Here is a 27,044-nt window from a genome sequence, read left to right on the forward strand (position 1 = left end):
TGATGTTTCTATCTTTGTTTCTCCCTCCCTTCCCTCTCTAAAAAAATATATATATATATATATAAATAAAATCTTTATTAAAAAGATGGAAAGAAATGGGAGAGGTTGTGAAGAAATCACGAAAGCCCAAGATTCCAGAACCCCCAACTATGCAACTACTGCCCAGTGAGGTCCTCGATATCAGTACAACACTCCAGTTCCCAAGCCCAGAAAGGAAGGACTAACGGTCGGTCCCCGACACCTACTTCCGGGCCCCAGCCAATAGAAACCAGAACCGCTCAGCCAATCAGGACCCTGTATTTCTTCCGGCGTTCTGTGTGCTGCCCTGGAGACGGGATGGGCAAATCCAAACGCGGAGGGGTGCTGAACTTGCAAGATGGGAACTGAGGCCAGGAGCCCCGCCTCCCTCCAGCACTTTCTGCCCCTGCCCAGGGTCGTCGACTCGTCCTAAGGCTGGGCGCGAGGCCATTTGGGTTGAGGGAGACGCCCTAGCAGCCTCATTTCCAGGCCCCAGCCAATAGGAACCGAAACTGATCAGCCAGTCAGTGCCCGGCGCTCTTTCCGGCGTTCTGCGTGCTGCCCTGGAGACGGGACGGGCGAATCCAAACGTGGAGGGGTGCTGGACCCTCACGGCCTTACCCCGTTTCTGCGCGTCCCGCCTCGCTCCATTGCTTCGTCCCCAGTCTTTGACCAGTGGACCCGTCCTGGGGGGTAGGGTCGGAGACCCGCGCAGTAGAGGGAGCCGTCTGGTGGGTCGGTTGCATCTTCCCAACTAGCGACCAGGTGAATGGCAGTGTTAAGGGCATGAATCTGGGTTTGGGGCTCCTTCCGACGGCGCGATAGAGACTGTGAGTCTGGAGGGGCGCTGGCCACCACTCACTCTTCTTCCCTCTCCTGCCACCCCTCGGTCCGAACTCAGATCAAGCTGAGAGCCTGCAGTGAATGCGGTGTGTAAAGTGCTGCGGGGAGGCGCACCTGTTGAGTGCTTAGGGAAATGCCTTGCCGCCTTTTCGGTCTTGGGGAAAGGGTAACTTAGGCTGCGGTTCGCAGAGTTGAGCGTGCACCGGGAGGGCGAGTTAAAACAGATTGCTGGGCCTGGATTCCAGAGTTTTTGATTAAATAGGTCTGGGCTGGGGGGAGAGATTTGGCAATTCTATCGAGTTCCCAGGCGTTGCTGATGCTGCTAGTGCAGCAGTTAAAGATCTGAAGTTGGGAATGATTGCAGGGAGGGTTTCAGTCTTTACTTACGTGCCCCTATTACCTGGTCTGTATCAGAGTTTATTGAATGTTAGCCCTACCCCTGGATCTTAAATGACTCATTTGCTTGTATGCGTGATTTGCTCTGACTTCTGGCTTCTCAGATGAGATCTTAGGTGAACTTGTGGATTAAAAGAGTTTTAAGAGATGCACTATGCTTTTAGAAAATGTGCAAGACAAAACTGTGTCTGGGATTACACACTTGGGTGAGAAAAGTCTGAAGATACCCAAGGAGTACTAACTGTGATAATCAGGAGAGGGGTTGGTTACTTTTGGGGAGGAGGAGGGGCTGTGGTTACTACAGGCTCAAGGCGGGATTTCTGGGGTGGCCAGCAAAGCGCTATTCCTGACCTGGGTGGTGATCACAACGGGGTACCTCTTATACATTAAACTATACATTGCTTTTGTGGGGTTCTCTGTATGTGTTTTATTTTACAATTTAATAGGTTACAAACTTAAAACTTCATATTGGAAAGTCTAAGGTGAGGTATGTCCTTGGATTGAGACAAAAAGAATGTTAAAGTCATGGAATTTCAAACTCAAACGATAACTGAGAAGATCATCTTGTTTTCAAGGAATCCGTTATTCATTTTACATAAAAAGCCTAAGCATCTTTATCCTTAGCGGTGTATCCTAGTTTAGCCAATTTGTGAACATTTATAAGGATCTCATTTTTTCTAGTTTAATACCTTCTCCATTTTAACACTGTTGATTTAATCTTATTTTGGTTATATTACATACTGTGTATTGTTAACCTCTTGCCACATAATTACTCCTGTTTAGGCTGCATTTTGGTGGGCCAGGGGTCAGGATTGTTTCTTTTTAGTGAATGGGTTTTAGGGAGGGGAAGAATGTAAAAAGAAATTAATAAAACTGTCCATTAAAAGAAATGGATACTATTTGTGCCCCTTTTTTGTTTTCCATTGATTTAAATTAAAAATTCTCCCACATCTTTTCTACTTAGAATTTTTTTTAAAGATTTATTTATTTATTTTTAGAGAGGGAAGGGAGGGCGAAAGTGAGAGAGAGAGAGAAACATCAATGTGCGGTTGCTGAGGGCTGTGGCCTGCAACCCAGGCATGTGCCCTGGCTGGGAATCGAACCTGCGACACTTTGGTTCCCAGCCCGAGCTCAATCCACTGAGCTACGCCAGCCAGGGCTCTACTTAGAATTTTAAAAAATTGCACTGTCAGTCAACTGTTTTTCTTCTGATTTGCTCTAGATACTAGGTTTATAATCAAGTAACTAAATGTAATTACTAGCCTGTTCATTTTTATAGTTGAAATTTTTCCATTTTACTACTTACAGTATAGTAAGTTCTAATTTCATTGGAAGATGGAATCATAGAATTTATTTCTAGATTCTTAGAGTACCACTTCCCTATAATGGGACAGGGGTCAGCAAACTATTGCCTACTGGCCAAATCTGGCTGGGTCTGTTTTTGTATGGCCTACAACAAAAGATGAATAAGATCTAATGTATAACATAGTGATTATAGTCAACAATCATATATACTTTGTAGTTACTAAGAGTCTAGATCTTAAATGTTCTCACCACAAATAGAAATGATAATGTGATGTGATAGAGGTGTTAACTAATACTATGGTGGTAATATTCCAATATATAAATGCATCAAAATGATCTATAGCTTGAACATATACAATGTTATATCAATGGTGTCAACAAAATGGAGATATAATTTACATCCTATCAAATTCACCCCCTTTAAAAAGTTCAATTTAGTATACTCACAAAGTTGTACAACCATCAGCATTATCTAATTCCAGAACATTTTCATCTTCCCCCGAAGAAACTCCATACCTATTAATTCACTGCTCTTTTACATTATCTGTTTCTAAGGAATGTTGCTACAGGTTCTGACTTAAACATAAGCTGATTTTAAAGAGGATATGTCACTGCTTGGGAAATTTCTGGGAAGTTTTCTATAGTCTAGCATGGATAATTCTCCAAAAGAGATGCCAATTTAAAGGATATTTTTTAGTTGAATAAATACGTGGATTACATTGCTGTGAATACGTTAAGACACTGAATTTATGATTTCACTTCAGTTATAAAGAAAATCTAGTCTGATGAAAGATTACATCAAATCCTTATTCACTCACAAAAATTAGGGGATTTTGTTGGCCAAGAAAATGAACTCTTAACTGCTTATATTGTAGATGATGAAGTGATTGGTTAAAAAAAAATCTTTATTTAAAACCAGAGTTAGCAAACTTTTTCTGTAGAGGGCCATATAGTACATATTTTAGAGCATGTGAGCAGACGGTACAGTTTCTTACAACTGCTCAACTCTGCCATGGAAGTGGCCTTAAATGATATGTAAATACAGTGGGCGTGGCTATGTTCCAATTAGAGTTTATTTACAAACACAGGCAACAGGCTGAATTTGGCCCAGGAACCAGTTGGGTTTGCTGACCTCTGACTTTGAATGATACCTGCGCACAATTTCTGTGGATTAGATGGAAATAGTATCATCCTTCTCTATTTGTTTATAAAAGTATTTTTACATAGTTTCATTTGCTTCTCATAATTTGAGGTTTAATGGAGCATATATTGTCCCACTCTTTATACAGATCTTGACACAATGTGCTTTCCATTGTAACAAAGGCGTCAAGATACATCAGCTGAAATTGCATTCATTACCTGATTTTGTTACATGTATTGGAAGCAGCTGTCATCTGCATTATTTTTTGTTGACATCTTTAGGAAGTTAAACATTGGTTTGGGAAGTATTTCTTCACACTGGTATCTAATACTTGTAGGTGAATTCCATGAAATTATAGAATTATTGTATGTATTTATATATTACATATCCTGGGCTAATTGATCATTCAACTAACTTGCATTTATGCGTGCCATTTTTGTGTATATTTTAGGAGCTGGAGATGCTCTCAGGCTGTCGTGTTACCCAGTGTGAGAAGGTGGCCCGGAGATGGAAAACTTCATTCTGTACGAGGAGATTGGCAGAGGGAGCAAGACCACCGTCTACAAGGGGCGCCGGAAGGGAACCATCAATTTTGTAGCTATTCTTTGCACCGATAAGTGCAAAAGGCCTGAAATAACCAACTGGGTAAGTCAAGTGTGTTTTTCTCCCTCTGGTAGAGGACAGCGTTTTTAAAAAATAGTTTAAAAAAATAAATTTTAAAAAATAATTGTCTTATGATATCATATAATTTTGTTTCTTGCCTTTTTCAGTGAATATTATAACACTCATTTCCATGTTGGTATAAAATTAAACAAACATTTTAGTGTTGGCCTAATGTTTTATAAGTTGATACACAACTTACTTAACTATTATTGTATTATTGAGCATTTAGGTTGTTTTACCTTACTAAAGGTTGATTATCAAAGTAGTGTGTATTTAATATAGAAAATAGAAAAAGAGAAGTAGAAAGAATAAAAAAACAGTAATTCTGCTCATTACAGTAGCTTTTTTGATGAATACCTTTCAGCCATTTTCCTATGAATACTACTTCTTTTGCAATAGTATATTTACCCAAATACACAAAACTAAATTGCACAAGTTTTTAAAAAGTCGTATGTAAGATAATATGCTAAATTAGCATTTTTTCCATGCAACTAGCCTTTATAACCATCATTTTGACATCCACAAAGAATTCCACCAAATGAATTCAATTACTTTTACCCATTCCCCAGTTGTGTATTTAGGTGTTTTTTAACAGATGCAAAGGTTTAAAAAAATTATTTTTTGGTGTGAATGTGGTGTGTTTTTATAGGTGCGCCTCACCCATGAAATTAAACACCAGAACATTGTAACTTTTCACGAATGGTATGAAACCAGCAACCATCTCTGGCTCGTCGTGGAACTGTGCACAGGTGAGCCACGCCGTGTATGTTCTGTTACCTCCCTTTCTTCTTCGTTTGCAAATATAAGTGTCGGTACTACTGGCTACGTTAACTTGAAAATCTGTTGTTCGATGGACGTTAGGGAAGGGTAACGAGCTAAGATGTAGGGTAAGAAAAATATTTATGTAAAATTCAATTTGGGGTTAACTTACTTTGGTATAAAATATTCCTAACCATCTACATTAAATTTTAGAAACTTTTTTTAGTGGTAATTTATCAAACAACCTGTTCGTATTGTAGGTCAACTAGCTACTAATTAGGTTACTAGTTTACACAGGGATTTTTTGAGAACAGAATACTTGCTCTTTATAAAAGCTTAAGCAATGTGGAAAAGTGTGACGATGAATCAGCAAATGCTACCACTCAGGAATGATTAAAGATAACATGTCACAGCCCTTGCTTGGTATGACTTTCCAGGACTGCACACAGGGAGAAAGGTGACTAAATACAGAGGTGTTACCTGGCTTTTAGTTTCAGTGTCTTTAGAGAAAAAAAATGTAACCAGTACCAAGGTTAGTATACATCTGTATATACTTTGAGGAAAATAAAGAATCAAATATTAAGATACATTGCAATTATTTGTAGTTTTATGAGCCTTGCCTACTGCCACTTAGAATTCGTGAGACCGAATCAGAGAATAATTTTCCATGTGTTTCATTTTTCCGAGTCAGTCCGTTCTGTGGCCTCGTTGCGTCCCCGGATGGGCGCACCGTGGAGGTTGTCAGAGGACTCTCTCGGGGTGACTCTTTGCTTCCGCTGTGGTTTCTGACCCCCGACCAGTGCAGTCACCTGACTTTAGTTTATGCCTGTGTTTGCAGTGCTTCCTCACCCACCAAAACGGAACAAGCACCTACCTTTGTCACAGTGATTCTGATTGAACTTCCAGGTGCCAGCTAAGACGTCACTTTCTCTGAACCTGGCGCTTGTTTTAGTCTTGACCCTTAACAAAAGCTTGTTTCTGGCACTCGGATGGTAGCGATGGGACTGGGCCCTTGGAAGGGGGTGGAGATGGTAGTTCCCCCGTGCCTGCCTTTGGCGCATTCCTCCATCCGTGGTGCGCACCGAGGGTGTGATTTTCTCACAGTCAAGGAAAGGCCCCTCTGTGCAGTCAGTGCTTTGCAGAATGTGGCCTGACTTCACACGGGAGTGAAAGTGACTCTACTTTGCAGAATGCAGTTTAAACGCACCGTCCAGGTTAGTGGTTACCACAGGTTTTTGCAGCTGTCTGTCTCCTGAGAGATCTGGAGGGAGAAACCCTTTACCCCTCCCATTCTCTTCCTGACCAGCCCTCCGGGCTGAGCCGACCCTGGCGCATGGACGCAGCTCGTTGGTGGGGCGTGTGTGGGCTGTGCTCATTGGGAAGTGTTTCCCCTGCGAGGCTGTCCAGGTGCCCCGGGTCTGATCTTGTTTTCATGCTCAGAGTCTCCCAGCGCGGAGCCTCCCAGAGGCGTGGTGCGATGTCAGGGGGGTGACAGCGGGCGATGTGATCACACTTGCAGGTGGCTCCTTGGAAACGGTTATCGCTCAAGACGAAAACCTCCCGGAAGAAGTCGTGAGGGGATTTGGGGTGGACCTGATCACGGGGCTGCACCACCTCCATCGGCTTGGCATCCTCTTCTGTGACCTTTCTCCTGCGAAGGTGAGGCTTAGATGTCCCGGCTGCTTCTGCCTTGCTCTGCGGCGCTTGCTCACCGGCCTTTTCATTTTCTGATACAATTTCAGGTATAGAACATTGTGAAATTTTAAGTTAACGCTTTTTTTAAAATAAAAGGAAACTGCGTTTTAGCTCCCCGCGGAGCTGCCCACTGAAGCTGCCCTGGAATGCAGTTCCCCTTGTGCCAGAGCTCTGAATGATTGCCGCCGCGGGAGTGTATTGCAAATGATGAGGTGCGCGGATCTGTAAAAAAGTCTCTTCTTTATTCTTTTGTAAAGATTTTATTTATTTACGTTTAGAGAGAGGGGAAGGCGGGGAGAGGGAGAGGGAGGGAACAGTGAGGTGACAGAGAAACATCCATCGGTGGCCTCTCATACAGGCCCCCGACCGGGGACTGAACCTGCAACCCAGGCCTGAGGCCATCAAACCGGTGACTTTCACTTCACGGGACGATGCCCTGCCCACTGGGCCGCACTGTTTGGTGGCCGGCCTCCTCATTCTTACAGTACACAATTATGAGCCATTATTTTAGTTTGATAATAGCGTTTTTGGCTATTTATGGTTGGTTCCTGATATTAGGGATCGCACATATATATTGCTAATATAATTCTCCGTGACGAAGTGTGCTGCGGTGTAGCTGTCCCGAGAGCCGCTTAGTTCTTCCTTACAGTTGGCACTGACCTTCAGCTGCCATGTGCGCTGGGCGAGGTCCCCTCCTCCTTTCTCCCTGTGCCTGCAGCCTTGTCTCTGGGCGACTGGCAGGGTTACAGGTCACATTTAGGAGAAGCTGCTGGGGCACTTCCTGGTGTGCGATCAGTGGACTCAGTTACCGTCTCTGTAAGGACGTACTCTTGGGGACTGTGTCGATTACTGGCCCAAGTCGCTCCTTTGCCTTTGTGAGTGTGCACACAAGGAAGTGAAAAGTTGAGTTTTTTCTTGTTCAACATCATTACAAGACATCTGTGTAAGAACATAATTACACCTAAAAATCTCCACAAAAACTCCTCGCAATAAATAAGAATTTTTTTTAAACTAATTTTTTTAAAGAGTTTATTTATTTATTTTTAGAGATGGAAGGGAGGGGGGGAGAGAGAGAGAGAGGGAGAGAGAGAGAGAGAATGAGAGAGAGAGAGAGAAACATCAATGTGCGGTTGCTGGGGGTTATGGCCTGTAACCCAGGCGTGTAACCCAGGCGTGTACCCTGGCTGGGAATCGAACCTGGGACACTAGAATTTTTATTTGAAGCACTCCCATACTTGCTGGAAGTCAGCAGTCACTTACTTGTGGGTGTTCAGGCCTGGAAGCAGCCATAGGTGGGGTATAAATGATAGGTGTGGTTTGTTTCAATAAAGCTTTATTTCATGGACATTGAAATTTGAATTTCATATAATTTTCTTTATTTTTAGGCACAGGGGAAGGGAGAGAGGGAAACATGAATGTGTGGTTACCTCTTGTACGCCTCCTACTGGGGACCTGGCCCGCAACCCAGGCACGTGCCCCGACTGGGAATCCACCGGTGATCCTTGGGTGTGCAGGCCGGTGCTTAATACACTGAACCACACCAGCTACGGCCTGAATTGCATATAATTTTCACATGTTGAGAAATATGTTCATGCTTCATTTTTTCAACTACTTAGAAACACCCACACCACTCCTAGTTCCTGCCCATGCAGGCATGGGCACTGGCCTGGGTCTGGCCTGGAGGCTCTGGCGTGCCGAGCACCTGCCGTGTGGGAGCTATTGTGTGAGTCTGGTACCAGCCGTTGTAACCTGGGAAATCCAGGCCGATGTGCGGCGTAACTTTTATTCTAGAGCTGGGGCTGGCCGGGTTCAGGCAGGTTGCCCAGTCCTGGCGATGAAGTTCATTGGAACACGGCCACACCCTCTCGTTTATGTGTTGTTGGTTGCTGCAGGGCTGTGTCCTCAGGACAAGGCCCTACGGCTTGCCAAATCGGAAAGATTTATTAACTTCAAAAAAACAATTGCTGACTCCTCCCACTGGTTCTTAAAGGTGTTCCCCTGACCAGCAGCGTTAGTGTTGCCTGGGGCTCACAGGCAGGGCAGGTTCTTGGGCCCACCCCTGACCCGCTGACTCAGAAATCCTGGGGAGGGGGGTGGTGGGGACTGGTAGTTTTTCTCAGCACGTCTTTCGGGGATCCTGGTGCTCAAAACTGTTTAAAAGTCACAGGGACTTTTAACAGACATCCCTCCTGTTTGTGATTAGAGGTTAAAGGCCAACTTTGCTTTGCTTTTACAAACAAAAAGCCAGCTGGCTCGTTGCGACTTCCCGTAAATATTTTTAATGACCCTGGAGAAAAAAACTAAAAGTAATAGCACATTGGTTCCTGGCATGGTTTCAGCAATCAACAGATAACTTCTCATTACAAGTTATATTAGCAGACTCGAGCGCTTAGCACACACCAATCACTGTTCAAAGCCCTTTGCGTGTATAAGCTTAGCTAATCCTCACAACAGTCCAAAGAGTTAACGTATGATTTATTTCATTTTCTAAGTGAAGAGACTGAGCTTCAGAAAAGTTAAGTAAGTTCTCCGGGCCAGATCGCCTGTAAGTGGTAGGCCTGCGGCTCAAATTTAGACCTCTGACTACCAAACCCGAATTCTAACTGTATGTTGTGTCAATGATACCTCTGGCAGGTGGGTTTTCAAGTCTTGCTTCAGCTGTCGGTGAGGATTAGGGAGAGTGGATTGTTCCATGTACACTGTTCATAAAGGCCTGAGGTCTCCCCTCTGTGGTTGTGTGATGTTTGTATTATATGTGTCTGAGAATGCACTATTTCATATTTGACTTATTCTTACTAAAATGTCAGACTTATTTTTCTAGAGATTCTTCTTATGAAAAAATTTAAGCGTTGGATTTTGTGAGTCGGGACGGAGCAAGAGCCCCACTGCTCCAAGTGCTTTCGTGAGGTTATGAGAGGCACCAAGGCGAGAGCAGAGTGGATCGGGTCCTGAACGTGTTTGTTTTTCAACCTGCGCAGATTCTCTTGGAAGGGCCCGGCACACTGAAGTTCAGTAATTTCTGCCTGGCTAAAGTGGACGGTGAAAATTTGGAAGAGTTCTTTGCTTTGATGGCAGCCGAAGAAGGCGGAGGTGATAGTGGCGAAAACACTCTGAAGAAAAGCATGAAAAGTAGAGTCAAAGGTACGTGGGGTGTCATAGCTCTACTTGTGGGCCGTTGATTTTGCGAGTCAAGTGATGTGTGGATCATCATAGTGACCAGGGGAGGTCTGGGCCCAGGGCTAGCTTCGCCGATGGCCTCAAGTTTCCCGTGTGGACCTTGTACCGTGCTGGGCGTGGGGAACCCGGACAGTCTGTGTCTGGCCCTGGGCTCCACCTGGCCCCGACCTCGCCTTGGAGCCTAAGGAGCGGGCGCTCTGTCTCACTGTTGCGGCCCCATCAGCTCTCAGAACAGCGCCTGGCCCACATGCATGACTCAGTAGTTGTCTGCTCAATGTGGAGCAGCCGATATTTGCAATTAAGGAAAATTTTTAGGGGTGCCCCCTTGGGAGGTGGTCTTGACAGGGAGCTGGGGCCTGGGGTGTTAGCTATACCGTCGGGGAGAGGGTGAAGTGCGGTTTCGTCGAGCAGAACTTTTGAGAGAAGCAGGAAAGAGCTGTCCTCCTCAAGTTCCCTGTGCGGGTACTCGAGACGTCGGGCCCCTGAAGCTCCAGTGCACTCACCGTGAAGGGAGGGGCTCTCGGGGAGAGGGCGCATCTGTGGGCTTCGTGGTCACGTGGCCTGGGATGGGGGAGGGGATGAGGGACTAGGGTGGGGAGCAGCAGTTAACTGGGGTCCCCATAAATATGACCACCAGAGATTTAACTTTCAGGGCCCGTCCCGTACACACTCAAGTTTCATGTCCAATATGAAGGCTTTTGAGATGCCCAAGTGTCGTTCCATAGGATGACTGGCACTCTGTGAAAATGAGTATCGTGGACCTTGTTAGTAGAATGTGAAGTTTTAGATGGTTATTTCTTATCTTATCATAGAAAACAAGGAAGGTGATGTATTTCAAGAATGAAATACTCCCCTTTAGTAAGAGGAGGAGGGCTGTGTGGCGGAGAAATAAGTCAGAGTTTCTAGCAGTGACGTTCAGCTACGTCTGCGCGTAATCTAAGAATAGCCCCCGTGATGGGACCTTTGGCGAAGGATGGAGGACACTGTCGTAGTCATCAGTCCTGATCATCGGGTGTCGCCAAAGTTATAGGCCACTCACCTTCACGTCCCCGTGGTATAAAAGTAAAACCACTCCTGGTTCTCTGGAGCCTTACAGTCTGAGTGTGGCTATGAACAGGCACTTGAAATAAACACCTTGCCTTTGACACGTGCGAGTGGCGGGTGTCGTGGTGGGGTTGACACTGGTCTCTGGCAGGGGCGACAGCCGTAGAGAATCTGCTGACATTGGTGCCAAAGGGGGATATTGCAAAGAATTTCTCAGAAGGACACCTGGATTCTAGTCCTGCCTTTGCCTCTGTGTGTTCTTGGGAGTCATGACGTAGCTTCTAGCAGGCTCCGTTTCCTCTCGTGAGAAGTTAGGGAGTTGGGCTGGTGTGTGATGCCCAGGCTCCAGGCCCAGGAAAGTTAGATGAATGAATGGAGTGGCCCGGTGTCGATCGACTGAGAGAGCGGCAGGGGTTTCAAGTTGAGAGTCTCCTGCCTGTGGGTTGGGTAGGGTTTAAGTCTCCAGATCTGACCCCCAACTGCCCTGCTCTTGGCGTGGCTGTGGGAATGCCCGTCACTGTGCGTCAGCCACAGGGCACGTAATGAACCACGGCCCCCAGCCCCTCCAGGAGGAAATCCAGTGCTGCTCTGCTCTGAGGGCGTCTGTCCCATGGGCTGCCTCCAGCCAACAACTGCGCACGGCGGGAATGCTCAGGCAGGCTCGTTCCTGGGAGATGCCCAGATGGCCGACGTTGGTCTGGGAGTTCCCGATGGCCTTGCCGGCCCTTTCTCATGGTGCATGCATTGAGGGCATAGCCCCATCCTCTTCCTGCCCTCGGGGTCCAGCCTGCACCGTGGTCTGGCCAGCTCGCCCCCTTTTATCCCACAGGTGTTTTCTGAGATAAAACCCTCACAGAGCCTTATACAGTGGAACCTTAAAATTAGAAAACATTTAAAAAAAGTGAAATATGCCTGAGGTTATATTTATGTGCATACTTTCCTCCCATATATATATATATTTTTTACCCCACCAGGACTCTCCCAGGTAGGTCTGTGTTGAGAACAATACAAATGCCTAAGAGACTTGTTTACGCTTTACTTTTAGGGTCTCTCGTATACACAGCACCCGAGGTCGTCAAGGGCAGTGACTTCTCCGTCGCCAGTGACCTCTGGTCTCTGGGCTGTCTGCTGTATGAGATGTTCGCAGGTGACTGCCCCCTGGTTCATTTTAAGGTCGGAGCCGGACAAACACGAAGGTTAAATCTGCCGTTTGCAAACATTTTACCTACAAGGTGTGAAAAAGCTGGCTCTTCTAAATCTCTGTCCTGATTTTGGCTGGATTGTTTGTGGTCCAGGCACGTGCACATTCCTATTTTTTGTGATAATCACCTGGAATGTGGACATTTTCCTAACTATTAAAAAGCCGCGATTAGGAGTAGAAATCCCTGTACAGGTGCCTGGGACTGAATGATTCACACGTGTCCAGCAGCCCACGTGAACCCTGGATCAAGGTAGTGGTCTGTGTGTGAATTTGTGTATCCGTATGTGGGGGCCAAATTTTGAATGTTAGAAATATAAAACTATGCAGCGTGCCTGGTATACACGAGACATTCAATAATTGGTTGTCGCTGTATAGACATTTGTCAGTTGTGTGGTCCCGACCTCTCTGCAGTTGGGACTTATTAAGAATTATTGGTGATGGCAAACTTGTGTGATTGACAGGTTTTCATGTAATTTCAGGAAAACCTCCATTTTTCTCAGAAAGAGCTTCAGAATTAATTGAAAAGATTTTTTATGAAGATCCTTTGCCACCTATTCCAAAAGGTAGGATTTTTACTGTAAGTGCAGTTAATTTTATACTTTACACTGACTAAAAGGTGTACTTTAATTGTCTATTTTTATTGATTCATAATCTCCCCAATATATATTTTATGAATAGTCCCAGTTGGCCCTGGCTGGTGTGGCTCAGCGGACTGAGTTCCGGCCTGCGAACCAGGGTGTCAGTGGTTCGATTCCAGGTTAGGGCACATGCCTGGGTTGAGGGCCAGGACCCCAGTGTGGGGCGCTGGAGAGGCAATCACCCATTGATGCTTTTCCTCCTTTCTTTCTCCTTTCCTCTCTCTAGAGGAGAAAAAAAATTTTAAGATTTTGAAAAAAATCTTAAAAAAAACATAGTCCCAATTGATATTTTTAGGAATGTTAGCTTTCCCTTTGCCAATTAAAAAGAAAAAAGTACAATGGTTTCCCCCATTTGAAAACACATTATTTTGTGCTCCTATAACAAGAGATGACTGGTTTAAAGATTTAGAAAACTCAACCTCTTAATTATTTTTTGTGCTTGTACCATTTACTTAGTTTGGACTCATATCCTTTGTGAAATAACTAACTAGTTGTTTCTAGTTAGTGTTTGAATAGTAACAAATCAGGCCTTTGCAGCCCTTATCTCCATGAATCAGAATGCTACCTTGACCAGTTTCTGAAGTCTTTTAAAGGAGATATAATTGTAGTATTGTAAGTGTTGACATTTTAATCATAAAATTGTGATTAGTATATCCATCTACCACTACCACTTTCCATTTTAAGGGAAAAAAACCAAAATACAGCACAGACATAATAAAGCCATTTGCTGTACACCACAAAAAAAGTGAATCTTAAGACACAAAAACAGGACTTTACAAAAGATGTTGGCAATTTTTAAAAGAAAAAAAGCCTTCAGGATTAATTAATGGAGAAAATAGGAATACAGAATATTTTCAATATTTCAAGAATCCCCCTAGGTGATAAAATAAGACTCTGGATAGTTTGAAAATAGTCTGTGTTTCTTAAAACAAAACACTGCATTTATTTTTAACACTAGCTTTGTCTTAGTTTTTGTAAAAGTCAGTCATTGCTACTTATATGGATGACTTTTTCATACAGTATTGATTATTATTTTCTCCTATAAGTTAAAGGTTTTCGTGCAGGGAAGAAATCTGAAAATGAAGGTGCCGTAGATCCAGTCGAGATGCCACTGGCGGCCATGCCTGCTTGTGGCACGGTCCTCGGTCAGACTGTGGCCAGAGTGCCCGACGGTGCCAGGCGTTTCGACAGCTTTGCCTCAGGGGTGCGTGGCGATGTCGTCAGCCATCATCTTCATGCCCCTTCTTTTAACCACGGCTGACCATTTGGTCATGGTGCATACTCGTATATTTGTCTAGTTCAAAAAGGCAAAACTTGGAGGTTTAGACAATTGAACAATATCGTAATACTGTGATGCTTATTATTTTCCTGATGAAAATGAAGAGCGACTGCAAGTATTCCAGTCATCGTATATTATAAAGCAAAGTTGGTCAAATTAATCATGCCCCAGAAAATGAGGCATAACTAAGAGTTGGAGACAAGGGTATGAGTTTGTCAGACTGGTAATCCTTACTGGGATTATTCAGTGAAGTCATTTTTAGGGGTTAGTCAAAATTTAGTTTGTTGAGATTCATGTTTTTTGTAGTCTAGGAAAACATGCTTTTTTAAAAAATTGATGTTATAGAGAGAGAGAGAGGAAGGGGAGGGAGAGAAAGAGAGAGAGAGAAGGAGCATCAGTGTGAGAGATAAACATTGATTGGTTGCCTCCCATATGTGCCCTGACCAGGGATCAAACCCCCAACCTAGGTATGTGCTCTGACTGGGGATCAAACCTACAACTTTTTGGTTTCTGGGATAATGCTCTAACCAACTGAGCCACCCAGCCAGAGCTAGCAAAAAATGTCTTTAAAAAAATTTAAGCAATATTTTCTGCCTCTCTCCCCCCCCCATTTAAATGAAAGCTTAATTGTTATTGATAGATTCAGTGTTCTCTTTAAAATAATTTATGTGCTTAACATACTGTGACTTTAAATGTTGATGTAGGGTGTGTATTAATCTTCTTATCTCCTTTTCCCTCCCTTTTTGGGAATTAATTTGTATACAGATTCTTCTCTTCCTAAAGCTTCTTCGGATTTTATTAATTTGCTTGATGGTTTACTTCAAAAAGATCCTCAGAAAAGGTATGTGTGGATGATATTTTAATATGAATGAATAGCAGAATCCTTTTTTTTCCTTTGATGTGCTTCTGAAACAGTACTGTTCTTAATATATAAGGAGGTGTTCAAATTACTTTTTTAAAAAAGAAAATCTGAGTTTACACTGGGCGTTTTCTCTTTGCAGGTGTTTTCACGCATGAGGAATTTTAAGTCACTTTCTCTTTCAATGCATTCAGTAGTTGCCCAGTAGCTGGATGGGTTTTCTTTTGACTCCGGAGTCCAAGCCCCGCAGTTGTTGTCATTGTAGGTTTCGGGCTGCACCTGCCTTAGACCCTTGGGCCAGGGGTGGTCCTGCCCAGGTCGTCATGGCGATGACGCCGAGTGGTATTTCAGTGTGCGATGTGCATTACGATGCTCCCATCAGGACAGCAGGCGCCGTGTGACTTTTCCGTGTTGGGGCATGTGGGGGGGGGGCATGTGCACGGGGAGGGGGTCTCCCTGGGAATCGAGAGCAGCTGGCTTCTAGTTCTGGTTCTGCCACCAGGTCACTGGGGGAAGGGGAGGGAGTGTTAAACAAGTATTGGGGTCTCTGCTTCAGGGTGTAAAATGATGAGTATATTCGGTATAGCGTATGAAATACTCCATTCTCTAGCTTCATGAAATGTGAGGGAGGACTTGCAGGAGGAAATGAGGTACTGCTACTTTTTTTTTCTTTTTAAAGTTTTATTTATTTATTTTTAGACAGGGAGGAAGGGTGGGAGAAAGAGAGGGAGAGAAACATCAGTGTGTGGTTGCCTCTCACTCGCCCCCTGCTGGAGACCTGGCCCACAACCTAGGCATGTGTCCTGAGTGGGAATGGATCCTGTGCCCCTTTGAATTGCAAGCTGGTGCTCAATTCACTGAGCCACACCAGCCAGGGCAAAATGCTGGTTCTTGTATAAGTTCTAGGACAAACCTCCTATGCTTATAATAGAGTGCTTTTAGGATTAGTGATATTTTGGTGGGTAATCTTCCAGACATCTTTTGATAGAATATAAATATACTTTATTTACGATGATATATCTCTACAATTCCACATATTTATATCTATATTATATGCTTTTTTTTGCATAAATGAGACCACTTCATAACCTACTTTCTTCTCTCTCTGTATCTGCTTAGTCATTTTGAATGGCTGCAGCAGGTACAAGCAATAACCTATGATAACAATAAGCATTTAGAGTGTGTCTTGTTTTAGAACATCATGCACACTGCTGTAGTAAATGTCCTTTGGGATACTTTTGTTGCTGTTCATTTGGGCAGTTTTCTCTTTTGGATAAATTTCTTAGAGTGGGTTGCTGGCCTGAGGCTGAGAATATTAAAGAGCTGGTACGTTCGCTGCGTTCCGGGAACGGTTTGCATTCCCAGTAGCGTTGGTGAGCTCTCTCCCTACCGCCGTCACCCGCCATGGGCTCCGTTGGTCCTCGACATTTCTGCCCATCTAATGGATGAAAAAGGAATTCTGTTTATTGGCAACTTTATTTCTCCATTAGTGAATTTTAAGAGCCCTGTGTAAAAGGGATATTATATGTGGTCACAGATTCTTTCTGTTTATCAATGGTGTTATAATTCTGATCAGTACAGAAATTTTGAGTAAGTTACCAAATGCAAATTATTTCCATTTTTTGTTTTTAAATTTTAATCAGCCTTGACCTTTCTGAGTCTGATGAGTATACCTAGAGGTATAGTCATCTATTAGTAGTGACACTTAATGTTTGAAAGTGAGTCTGGGCTTTAGATAGAGCTGAAGGTCCTTTCCGTGTGGGTGAACTAGCTGGGTAGGATCCGGACACCCGAACAGAGGTGTGGCTGTGTGGAGTCACGAAGTGGATATTCTCGTTTATGTCTGAATGAAGTTCCAAAAGTGAAGTTCCAAAAATGGAACGTCTAAAACAGGTGAGGTACCCTAGGATAACCTAGCCTGTCTGGGAACAGAAAAGGTGACAGGATTGTAGGTTGAGAATATGTGATCTGTTTACTTTAAAATTTTAAATTATTTATAGATTTCCTAACTGACTGTTTTGAGAGCCCGAAATGTTTTTTTTATAAATCAGACTTCATGGAACAGGAATCCCAAGACCTCTAACACTTAGTGGTCGGGCTCATTCTGTTCCAGTTAAGGTTTCTGGATTACTTGTCGCTGTTTCAAGAGGTTAATTACATACTGAAATGAAAGAGTAAACTATGAAAAAAATCTCAAGAGGTCCACTTTTATGAAGCAGGTTATAAATTATGAAGTTTGATTCATAGAATTGGGACATGTCTGGGGAATTCTCCACAGTAAAATCGTGTTAACGTAGAATTTTAACATTTATGCCTTGTACAGATTAACTTGGGCGGGTCTACTGCAACACTCATTTTGGAAGGATGCGTTTACCAGAAAAGATCAGGACTCAGGCGCCGAGGATTCCGGCATCAGGTAGGACTAGCTTATCTTGGTGTGTGGGGCATGGTTAGGAAATACTCACACCCATTGCTATTCCAATAATGCAGTGTCAGTGACAGGAATTTCTATGCTTTCATAAAAGAAAAATCAAGCATTTGCTTAAGGGCTGTTGAAAGAATTTAGTCATGGCATTTTTATCTTAATGATTTTATTTGTTTGTAGAGGGAAGGGAAGGGAGGGAGAAAGAAAGGGGGAGAAGCATCCCATTGATCGCCTCTGTATGCATCCTGACTGGGGACCGAACCTGTAATACAGGCCCGTGCCCTGACTGGGAAGGAATCAAAAAGCCGCGACCTTTCGCTTTGCAGGACGAAGCCCAATCAGCGGAGCCCCATAGGTCAGGGCGAGTTCAGTCATGACATTTCTGTGTTCTTCATTCTGCCGCTTTTCCCAGTAGTTGTTTATGCTCCAGCCAGTGATTTAGGATGGCGGTCAGTAGTTCTTTACCCACCGAAAGTGGCTTCCCGCCTTGCAAGCACATGGTAGGACCTCCTTTCCCCCCTTTCAGTTACGTGTGTGGTCATGTGACTTGCATTGGCCAATAGAATGGGGGCAGAAGCGATAGGCGTTATTTCTGGACAGGACCTCTAAGAGCCCACGTATCAGTTGCCGCACTTCTCCCGGTGAAGTAATTGGGAAGCACGTGTCATTACGGAGTTGCTGTCGGGCTGGGTGGGTCTTTAGTGACCACGAGGACACGGCTTCCCCACCAGCCTTCATGGCTGTGTGCGTGAGTAAGACATAAAGTTAGGAGATTCTCAGCTACCAGCGTTTGAGGGGTTGGATGTCACTGCAGCATAGCCTAGCTCATCCTGACTAATGTACTTTATTGTAAAAATCTTCTTAGCCCAGGCCACTTACAGCGTGATGGCATTTCGAAAAGAACAGGTGAGAAGTAGTTGAATGTGTAGAGGTAAAGTCCTATGCATTGATTTTTTCCTCCCTCAACTCACATGGTTGTCTGGTTCTTAATTTTAATGTGGGCAAATTCAGCGTGTTAGGTAGAGAAGGCTGAATTCTATTTAAAGTCTCTCCCGAACGGGAGTTTCTCTGAGCCGGCGGGCTTCAGCTGTGCTCTCGCCGTCATGCAGTACTGGGTCCTGCCAGAAGCTGGGCTCTCGTCCACGGTGTCAGCAAGTCACGGAACCCCTCTGAGCCCAGTCCGCCCTCTTCCTTGTAATTTCTGGGCCTTTTGCTTCCTTTCCCTGCCGCATTGCCCTCGATAGGATTTTTTTTTCAGCAAGATACTGAATCAAGAGTGAGGAAACGCACATCCTGGCCTGGTCTCTTTGCAGGACGAAAGCGCCTTTCCCCATCAAGGACGCTGAGCTGGAGGTTTCTGTAGCCGTCCCTTTTCAGTTTGAAAGGCTGTTGAATTCGATCAGATGTCTTTATACATTCGCTGGTAGATATGCTCATGGGGTGTTTCTCATGTAGACTCTCATTATGGACGCTCTCATAAACTGGATTTCAAAGATCGAGCCAGCCTTGCATTCCCACAGTAAACCTCACTTAGTCACTGTGTTTTCTGCTTCTTATGTCTGGCCGGCTGTGTTTGTGGCCAGCAGCTGGAGGACAATAAAGAGAAGTAAATAAAGAGAGCAAAGCGACGGGCGTTTGCTTCATGTTCCTGGGACCATAGCTTTTTTGCTCAGAGAAGAGGATGCCCCTTCCTCCGAGTGTCAGGCACCGGCCAGAAGCTGCTGCTGGTCCCAACCAGCGGCTGCAGGACCAGAAGCTGCTGCTGGTCCCAGCCAGTGGCTGCAGGATTACCTGGAAGCTGGGGCAGGACCACACGAAAAAAGAGAAGCAAAACCTGGGGGACTTCCCCTGCTCTGACCCAAGGGGGCTCCTTCCTGTTCCTTGGAACAGAAATAGAGGGCGTCTCCCCGGACTTCTCTGCACTCGCTGCCATTGAGCCCGGGCTGGGCAGCACCGGAGGGGGACACGCACTGGAGGGGAAAGCTCACTGTAGGACTCACTGGAAGGGAAACTCCCTGCTGGGTGACTGGCACTTCGAGTTCTGGTTTACTTCCCCAGTCTGCCTGCTGCTATTTATTTTCCGGGGATAAGGCATATAGACTTCTTCGTACAATGCCTTGCTTATGGTACGCTTATTTTCACTACTCAGTGAAAACTGTTAACTTTTCTAACTCCGTGGCTATGCCAGATGTCACGTGTAATTTAATGATGGTTTCCAGTCTCTTGTTCTATACACACATAACTATGCAGAAAGCTCAGAAGTGAGTTTGACTGTGTTGACTTTCTCCTGTCGAACGGCAGAAACCCGATGGAGTGCCCTGGGTCACCGGATCCCAAGGAGCTTCTGAAGAGCCCTCCGAGCGGACAAGCCCAGGGGGAGAGGAGCGGCCAGCGACTGCGTCACTCCTTGAGACTAGGTGGGCTGGCATCTGAGCACATGCGTGCCGCTTGGAGCGCTGTGTCCGAGGGCTCCTTCCACGCTTGTGCTGTCTCCCTCTTTACGTCCCTGTCTGCACGGGCGCGCAGCTCCTGATACTTTAGTTCCTTTACAGACACCCCTCTCCCTTCCTGCCACAGAAAACCCAGCCGAGCTGCGGCCGAAGAACACTCTTGGGGGTCAACGGAATGAGTCCATGTTTCTTCTCAGGTTCGTAAAACGTCTGATTTTTAGAGAGGGAAGGGAGGGAGATAGAGAGAGAGAGAAACATCAATGTGCGGTTGCTGGGGGCCGTGGCCTGCAACCCAGGTATGTACCCTGACTGGGAATCGAACCTGCAACACTTTGGTTCGCAGCCCGCGCTCAATCCACTGAGCTACGCCAGTTGGGTACAATTCAAGTATTTAAAAAAAAAAAAAAACAACTGCACACGCACTGTCAGGCCTGGTATGCTGAGTATTTGTTTAATGAACGAATATACGGACAAATGAAAGAGAGGTGAGAATGCTGATATTGGGGAATTTGAAGGAATTCACTACGGAAGACTGTAGTGAGCTGATTGAATTTCTTAACATGTGAAAAGCTCAAAATCAGGGACCCCGGCGTAATGGAGCAGCCCCCATGGAGAGTACCGCAGTCGTTGGTGAGTGTAGGAGGGACCACTAAAGAGAGATGCGGTTTTACACAGCTGGTCACTCAGTAGCTACCAAGATAACTTTCCAGAGCAAACACTTTCTGAAATAAAATTGTGAGAGTTATTTATCTTTTATAGAATATCCGATCTGTTTTATTATGTTAATCCGCTTTAAAACCAGCAGACGCTTACAAAAATAATAAAACCAATGTTTTAAGGTTTTTAGTAAAAACAGAAAATACCGAGTGGAGCATAGATGCTGTAAACAAAAGAAACAATAAACTAACCAGGAAATTACTTTAAAAACAGCTATAAAAATAACAGTGTCATGTAAACACAAAGTTTAAATTTTTTTTTTATATATAATGAGATCATGTAGAATGACCCCATTCTCCCATTTTTCACGGGACGTGTTTTTATGTTTCCCAGACCACGGTGAAGGAGGATGAGGTTTACACCTGACTAATGCGGGCTGGTCTGTACTTTTCAGTTCGCGTCCTACGCCCAGAACCAGCACGGCAGTGGGGCTGCGTCCCGGCGAGGATGCGACGCAGCTGTCGCCGCAGAAGGCTTCTCCTCTGACCAAGGTGAACCGAGACGACATTTTTTTTTTTACATGAGTACAGAGATTCAGAAGAATAACGGCAGATTGATCCCTGAGCTATGTTTGTGAATACAGAGTTTATAATTATGTCATTTCCTAGATTATCACCAGTTTCCCTAGTAAGTATACTTAAGAGAGAGGTGCTTTCTAGTTGCTTTGTTTCGATAATAGCTATATGGAGATAGAATTGACGTACCGTGTAATTCACCCATTTGAAGTGTACGATCCGGGGCCACTCAGCATACTCCCAGGGTTCTGCAGCCATCAAACTGTCCAATTCAGAACCCCGCCGCCACCCCACCGAGACACCCCGGGCCTGCCAGCCCTCACCCTCCCTCCTGGCTCCCTTCAGTTTCTCTCTCCTCTCGCCCTCCAATCTGCCCTCTGTGTTTACAGATTTGTCTATTTTGCATACTTTATACAAATGGAATAATAAAAATGTGGTCTTCTGTGACAGGCTTTTTCACTTAACAGAATGTTTTTAAGATTGATCTAAATTGGAGCCTATATCAGTACTTGATTCCTTATTATTTTTTTATTCTCAAATAATACTCTGTTGTACATACCACAGTTTGTTTTTCCATTCATCGGTGGATGGATATTTGGGTTGTTTCCACCTTTTCGGCTGTCACGAGTAGTGCTGCCAGGAATGTTTGTGTGCAGGCCTTTGTGCGGGCGTGTGCTTTAATTTTTCTTTGTATCTGCACAAGGGAGTTGCCGCAGCACATGGTCACTCTGTCTGCCCTTTTGAAGATCTGCCGAACCGTTTTCCAAAGCAGCCGTGCCGTTCTGCAGTCTCACCAGCGGTCCGCGAGGGTTTTACATTCTCACTAAAACTTGTCACCGTCTGCCTCTGACAAAAACTATGGTAAAATAGATGTTACATTTTAACCATTTTTAAGTGTGTAGTTCAGTGGCATTCACATTCTGCATTTAGGGACATTCATGCTGCACAACTGTCACTACTGTCCCTCTCTAGAACCTCTTCATCGTCCCAAACTGAAGGTCTGTTCTTGCTAAAAATTACTTCCGGTTCTCCCTTCGCCCAGCACTGCTGACCACTTACTTCTGCTTTTTGCTTCTGTGACTTTTCCTAGTAACCTCACATAAGTGGAATCGTACAATATTGTCCTGTTATATCTGGCTTATTTCATGTCGCATAATGTCTTTAAGGTCCGTCGGGTTGTATGTATCAGAACCTCATTCCTTTTTTAAGGCTGAGTAATACTCCGTTGTGTATATCTACCAGTTTATTCATTCATCCTTGGGTGGGCACTGGGGTTGTTTCAACCTTTTGGCTATTGTGAATAATACTTCCTTATCTCTTTTTGATTACAGCCATCCTCGTGGGTGTGAAACTGTCTTTGTAGTATTGATTTTCACATTTGTGGTGGCTGATGGTGTTGAGACCTTTCCACGTGCTTATTGGCCATTTCTTTGTCTTTGGAAAAACGTTTACCCTTTGCCCACTTACTGAGCTGTAGGAATTCTTTACATATTCTAAACACATGATCTGTAAACATTCCCTCCCGTTCTGTGGGGTGTCTCTTCACCTTCTGGATGGTGTTCTTTGGGGCACAGCAGTTTTTAATTTTGGTGTAGTTCAAATTACTTGTGTGTGTTGTTGTTGTTGCTGCTGCTGCTGCTGCTGCTGCTTGTGTTTTTGGTGTTGTAGCTAAGAAACCATTGTTTGCGCCGAGGTCACGAAGATGTACATTTGGGCCTTTAATCCACTTTGAGTTAATTTTTACATGTGGCATTAAGTAGGGGGTCCAGCCTCATTGTTTTTCACGTGAATATCCACTCATCTCAGCACCATTTGTTGAAGAGACTGTTTTTTCCTCCATTTAATTGCTTTGGCATTTTTGTTGAGTATCAGTTGACTATAAACGTGAAGGTGTGTTTCTGGACTCGGTTCTACGCTATTGGTCTCCGTGTCTTCTCAGGCTAATAGCGCACTATGCAGATCCTGGCAGCTTTGAAGTAAGTTCTGAAATTAGAAAGTCCGATCCTTCCAACTTCATTCTTTTGTAAGTTTGTTTTGGCTCTTCTGGAACTCCTGTGTTTCCATGTGAATTTCAGGATCAGCGTGTCAGTGTTTGGAAAGAAGCCGGAGATTGTGATGGCAATTGCATTGAATCTGTAGGCCAGTCTGGGGAGTATATAGTTTTCTTCCCCAAACATGGAATGCATTGGGACTATGTGGAAGTTATTTCTTCATCGACATGAAACATAGGTGGGTCAGAATGAAATCCCCCCTCTGCTAGTAATGGTTTGGTTACGTATGAAGTAGAAAGTCAGCGTCAAAGTAAAAAGTGCATTCTGAAGTGTGATAGATGCTGTCCTCCTGGCAGATCTTTCTTTTTTAAAGATTTTATTTATTTATTTTTCAAAGAGAGGAGGGGAGAGAGAGAGAGAAACATCAAAAACATCAATGTGTGGTTACTGGGGGCCGTGGCCTGCAACCCAGGCATGTGCCCTGACTGGGAATCGAACCTACAATACTTTGGTTCGCAGCCCGTGCTCAATCCACTGAGCTACGCCAGCCAGGCTGGCAGATCTTTCTTGTAGAGGAGTATCTGTAATCATTTTGTTGTGAAATTTAAGCAGGAGTTACATGAGTACTATAGGAAATTTGTTTTATAATTTTTCAATGATTCTATTTTATTCAATTATGAAAATTTATATAATGTAGGAAAAAATATATAAAAGTATATAAAAATGTGGAAGAGGACAAGAAATTAAAAAGCTGCTTATAATTTAATTACCCAGCATCATCACTGATTACATTTTGATATCCCTGCTTTTGGTTTTGTATATATGTTCATTTTCAAACAAGGGAACATAATTCTGTAACTTAATTTTTTTCACTTTATAAATGAGGTCTCATTGTAATTTTTGATCATTTAATGTATTCCTGAATATGTTGTTTGTTTTTTGCTATTGGGATACTGTGTTTTATAACTTGTCATTTATGCATACATTCAACTTACCTATAGGAAATTAACTTTACATATAAATTTTGCAATTGGTCTACCTTAATAACTATGTTTTTTATTGTTGACACTATTGTAGATATTCACTAATTATTATATTCTAATAATTTTTAGTTATTTCATTTTGGATTGTTTTCAGGTCTGTCTTGAAAGTCCATGTTCTTAAAACCATTTTTTTGCAAAGTTTCTCCTTATTTTTCATGTGTTTTTTTTTAATATGTCTGTCTTCTAGGTTCCAAAGGGGTCATTGGTTTTTGGTAACTTTATTAGCTAATTAATCTGTTTCTTTCTTAAAAAAATTTATTACTAGTTTTTATTGCTTATTCTGTTACAGTTGTTCCAATTTTTTTCCCCTTTGTCCCCCTCCACACAGCCCCCCCCCGTCCCTCCCGCATGGACAGTCAGTACCCACCCTGCTGTCCATGTCCACGGGCCATTCATACATGTGCTTGACTAGTCTCTTCCCCTTCTTCCCACCATTATCCATGGCCCTACCTCAGTTTTGAACAATTTCTTTTCCTCATGTTTCGCTTCACTGGTTTGGTTTTCTGTTTTATTCAGTTTGCTGGTCAGTGTTTCAATGGAATTCTTAATGCGTAAACCCCCTTTTTTGTCTGATGTGAAATACTGAGGCATACCCCTGGGAATAACAGTTCTGTTTAACTAGAGGACCAAGAAACGTCTCAAAGGAATAACTGATGGGAAACACCTAGTTGTTCACTTTAATCATCTCTCAACTCTACTTTAACTGGTTTTTATAAAGATAACGGTGTTTCTTAGGTAACAGGTAGTACTTTAGTCTGACATTCTTTATGCTGTAATTTTAACTTTATAGTGAATATTCCGTAAAGCGGAATTAAATTGGTTAGTGTTCGGTGGATGAAAGATTAAAAATCACGCTGGTAATGGCACAACTAATTTGCCTCATCATCGTTTAGATCATCAAACTACAGGAGATCTGTGTTCTAGTCCTAACCTCATCTGGTAAACAGGAGCGGTTTGGTTACTATCTCTGACCTTTTTCTGTTTTTCATCTGTAAAGATGGAAACAATGGTACATACGATTTAGGGTTTTCATGAAGATTGAACGAAACTAGCTGTGAAAGTGTTTTGAATGGCAGCTGGGGCCCATGGGTAAGACGACCTTTTTCAGTGGGGACTTCATCGGTGTCCTGTTAGTTCAGCTCCGAAAGCTCGCCGCTAGTCCCAGAAGCAAAGTCTAATTTTTGTCCTTGTTGCAGACGACCAGTGGACACCTGAGTCAGCAGGACATGGAGTCCCAGATGCGAGAGCTCATCTACACAGACTCCGACCTTGTTGTTACCCCGATCATCGACAATCCAAAGGTGCGGTGCGGCGCCCCACCCTCTGAGGGCTGAGCTGTAGATTTCCCCGTGGACTGACACCTGGGTGATATTGCTTCTGCTGCTCTTGTCCACTTGCTTTCCTTCATGCCCCGTGTCTACCTGTCTACCTCCCACCCTGCCTGCAGCCCTCTCCTCTTCCTGCCTCGTGTGGTCCTCGGTTTCCCAATACGCATTTAACAGGGATTACTCCAGATATTCTAGTTGATGATGTGTTACAAAGGCAGAGTCAGTGAGCACCACTCACCAGGCTTGGTTGGGTGGGCGGAGCACACAGAGACCACGCCCTCTCCTGGGTGGTGGGGCTCCGGGCAGAGGTAGCAGACGCTGGGATCTCAGGGACTCCGGGCCCAGGGCGCATTTCTACTTCAGTGCCCTGTCTGTTGCTTCCTGGCTTTCGGAAGGTGACCCTGTGTGACTCGGGGATGAGTGTTAATGCCTCGGTCTCTTTGTTTTCTGTGGACGTTCCGTCTCCAACACACACCATTTCTTCTGTATTTTAATTCGTTCGAATGTCTTTTTTCTGTATTAATTTATGATGGTTTCCTCTCATCTCATTGGGGAACATTGTAGTTTAGAATAAATGGGCTCTGGGATGCATGTTTATTTATTAGAAAGAAAATATTTAATGTAGATTACCCAGCTATTTTCCATAATGGAGCTACTTTTTGTGAGCTTGGAGGCCTGGCAGGGGAACTGCATATTATGCCGAATTTAACGTGTAATGGGGCATTTTCCCTGTGGGCCTCCGAGAACAATTTGTGATTTTTTTTTTTTTACCATATTCTCTATTTCTTTATTTTTATCCGATAACCACATTTAGTTGTTTTTGGGAAACGTTAGTCGTTAGCCTTTTTTAAAATTTTAAACTTTTTTTTTAAAGATTTTATTTATTTATTTTTAGAGAGGGAAGGGAGGGAGATAGAGAGAGAGAGAGAGAGAAACATCAATGTGCGGTTGCTGGGGCCGTGGCCTGCAACCCAGGCATGTGCCCTGACTGGGAATCGAACCTGCGATACTTTGGTTTGCAGCCCGCGCTCAATCCGCTGAGCTACGCCAGCCAGGGCCAATATTTTAAACTTTTATTTTGAACTGATTTTAGTCTGAGTATTCGAGTTCCCATGTACCTGTTACCCAGTCTCTCCTCACGCGCGCATCCGACGGGACCGCGGTGCAGCGACACAGCTGGGGACTTCTCATTACGAGTGCAGTGCTGCTGCCTCCAGCACCAGACTCACCCCCGTTGTGCTTTCCGCCCGCTCTCCCGTTCCTGCCTCTGGGGTCCCACGTTCCCCTCTGCGTCTCCTTCCTCTCCTGCGGCCTGTCCTTGTCTCTCAGGGCCCTGTGGCAGCTTCTCAGTCTTTCCCCGGTTTTCACGGCCATGGCGCCTTGAAGCGGTCAGGTATTCTGTAGAATGCCCCTTGGTGGGGCTTTGTCTAAGCATTTCCCCTGATGGGAGTGAGGTTATGCATTTCTGGCAAGAATGCCGCCAGCAAAGGTTTTAAAAAGGCACTGTAGATTGTGGAGAAGTTAGACATGGAAATGATGGTCGAATTTTTTAAAAAA

At 44.2% G+C, this 27,044-nt stretch overlaps 1 protein-coding gene across 1 annotated transcript in view; it reads left to right on the forward strand.

The window, feature by feature from the left end:
• The first annotated feature begins 588 nt into the window (after positions 1-588).
• The window catches only part of ULK4 (unc-51 like kinase 4), a 317,975-nt gene continuing 291,519 nt past the window's right edge, over positions 589-27,044 (forward strand). Inside the window, 13 exon segments of the mRNA XM_036030480.1 lie at positions 589-783; positions 4,155-4,348; positions 5,016-5,115; positions 6,645-6,784; positions 9,799-9,961; positions 12,087-12,188; positions 12,722-12,805; positions 14,925-15,000; positions 17,342-17,434; positions 19,745-19,860; positions 20,021-20,090; positions 21,005-21,101; positions 25,356-25,460. Of these exon segments, the coding sequence (XP_035886373.1) occupies positions 4,211-4,348; positions 5,016-5,115; positions 6,645-6,784; positions 9,799-9,961; positions 12,087-12,188; positions 12,722-12,805; positions 14,925-15,000; positions 17,342-17,434; positions 19,745-19,860; positions 20,021-20,090; positions 21,005-21,101; positions 25,356-25,460 (1,284 nt within the window). The 5' untranslated portion in view covers positions 589-783; positions 4,155-4,210.

Source organism: Phyllostomus discolor, chromosome 7, assembly GCF_004126475.2.
Source record: "Phyllostomus discolor isolate MPI-MPIP mPhyDis1 chromosome 7, mPhyDis1.pri.v3, whole genome shotgun sequence".
Lineage (NCBI taxonomy): Eukaryota > Metazoa > Chordata > Mammalia > Chiroptera > Phyllostomidae > Phyllostomus > Phyllostomus discolor.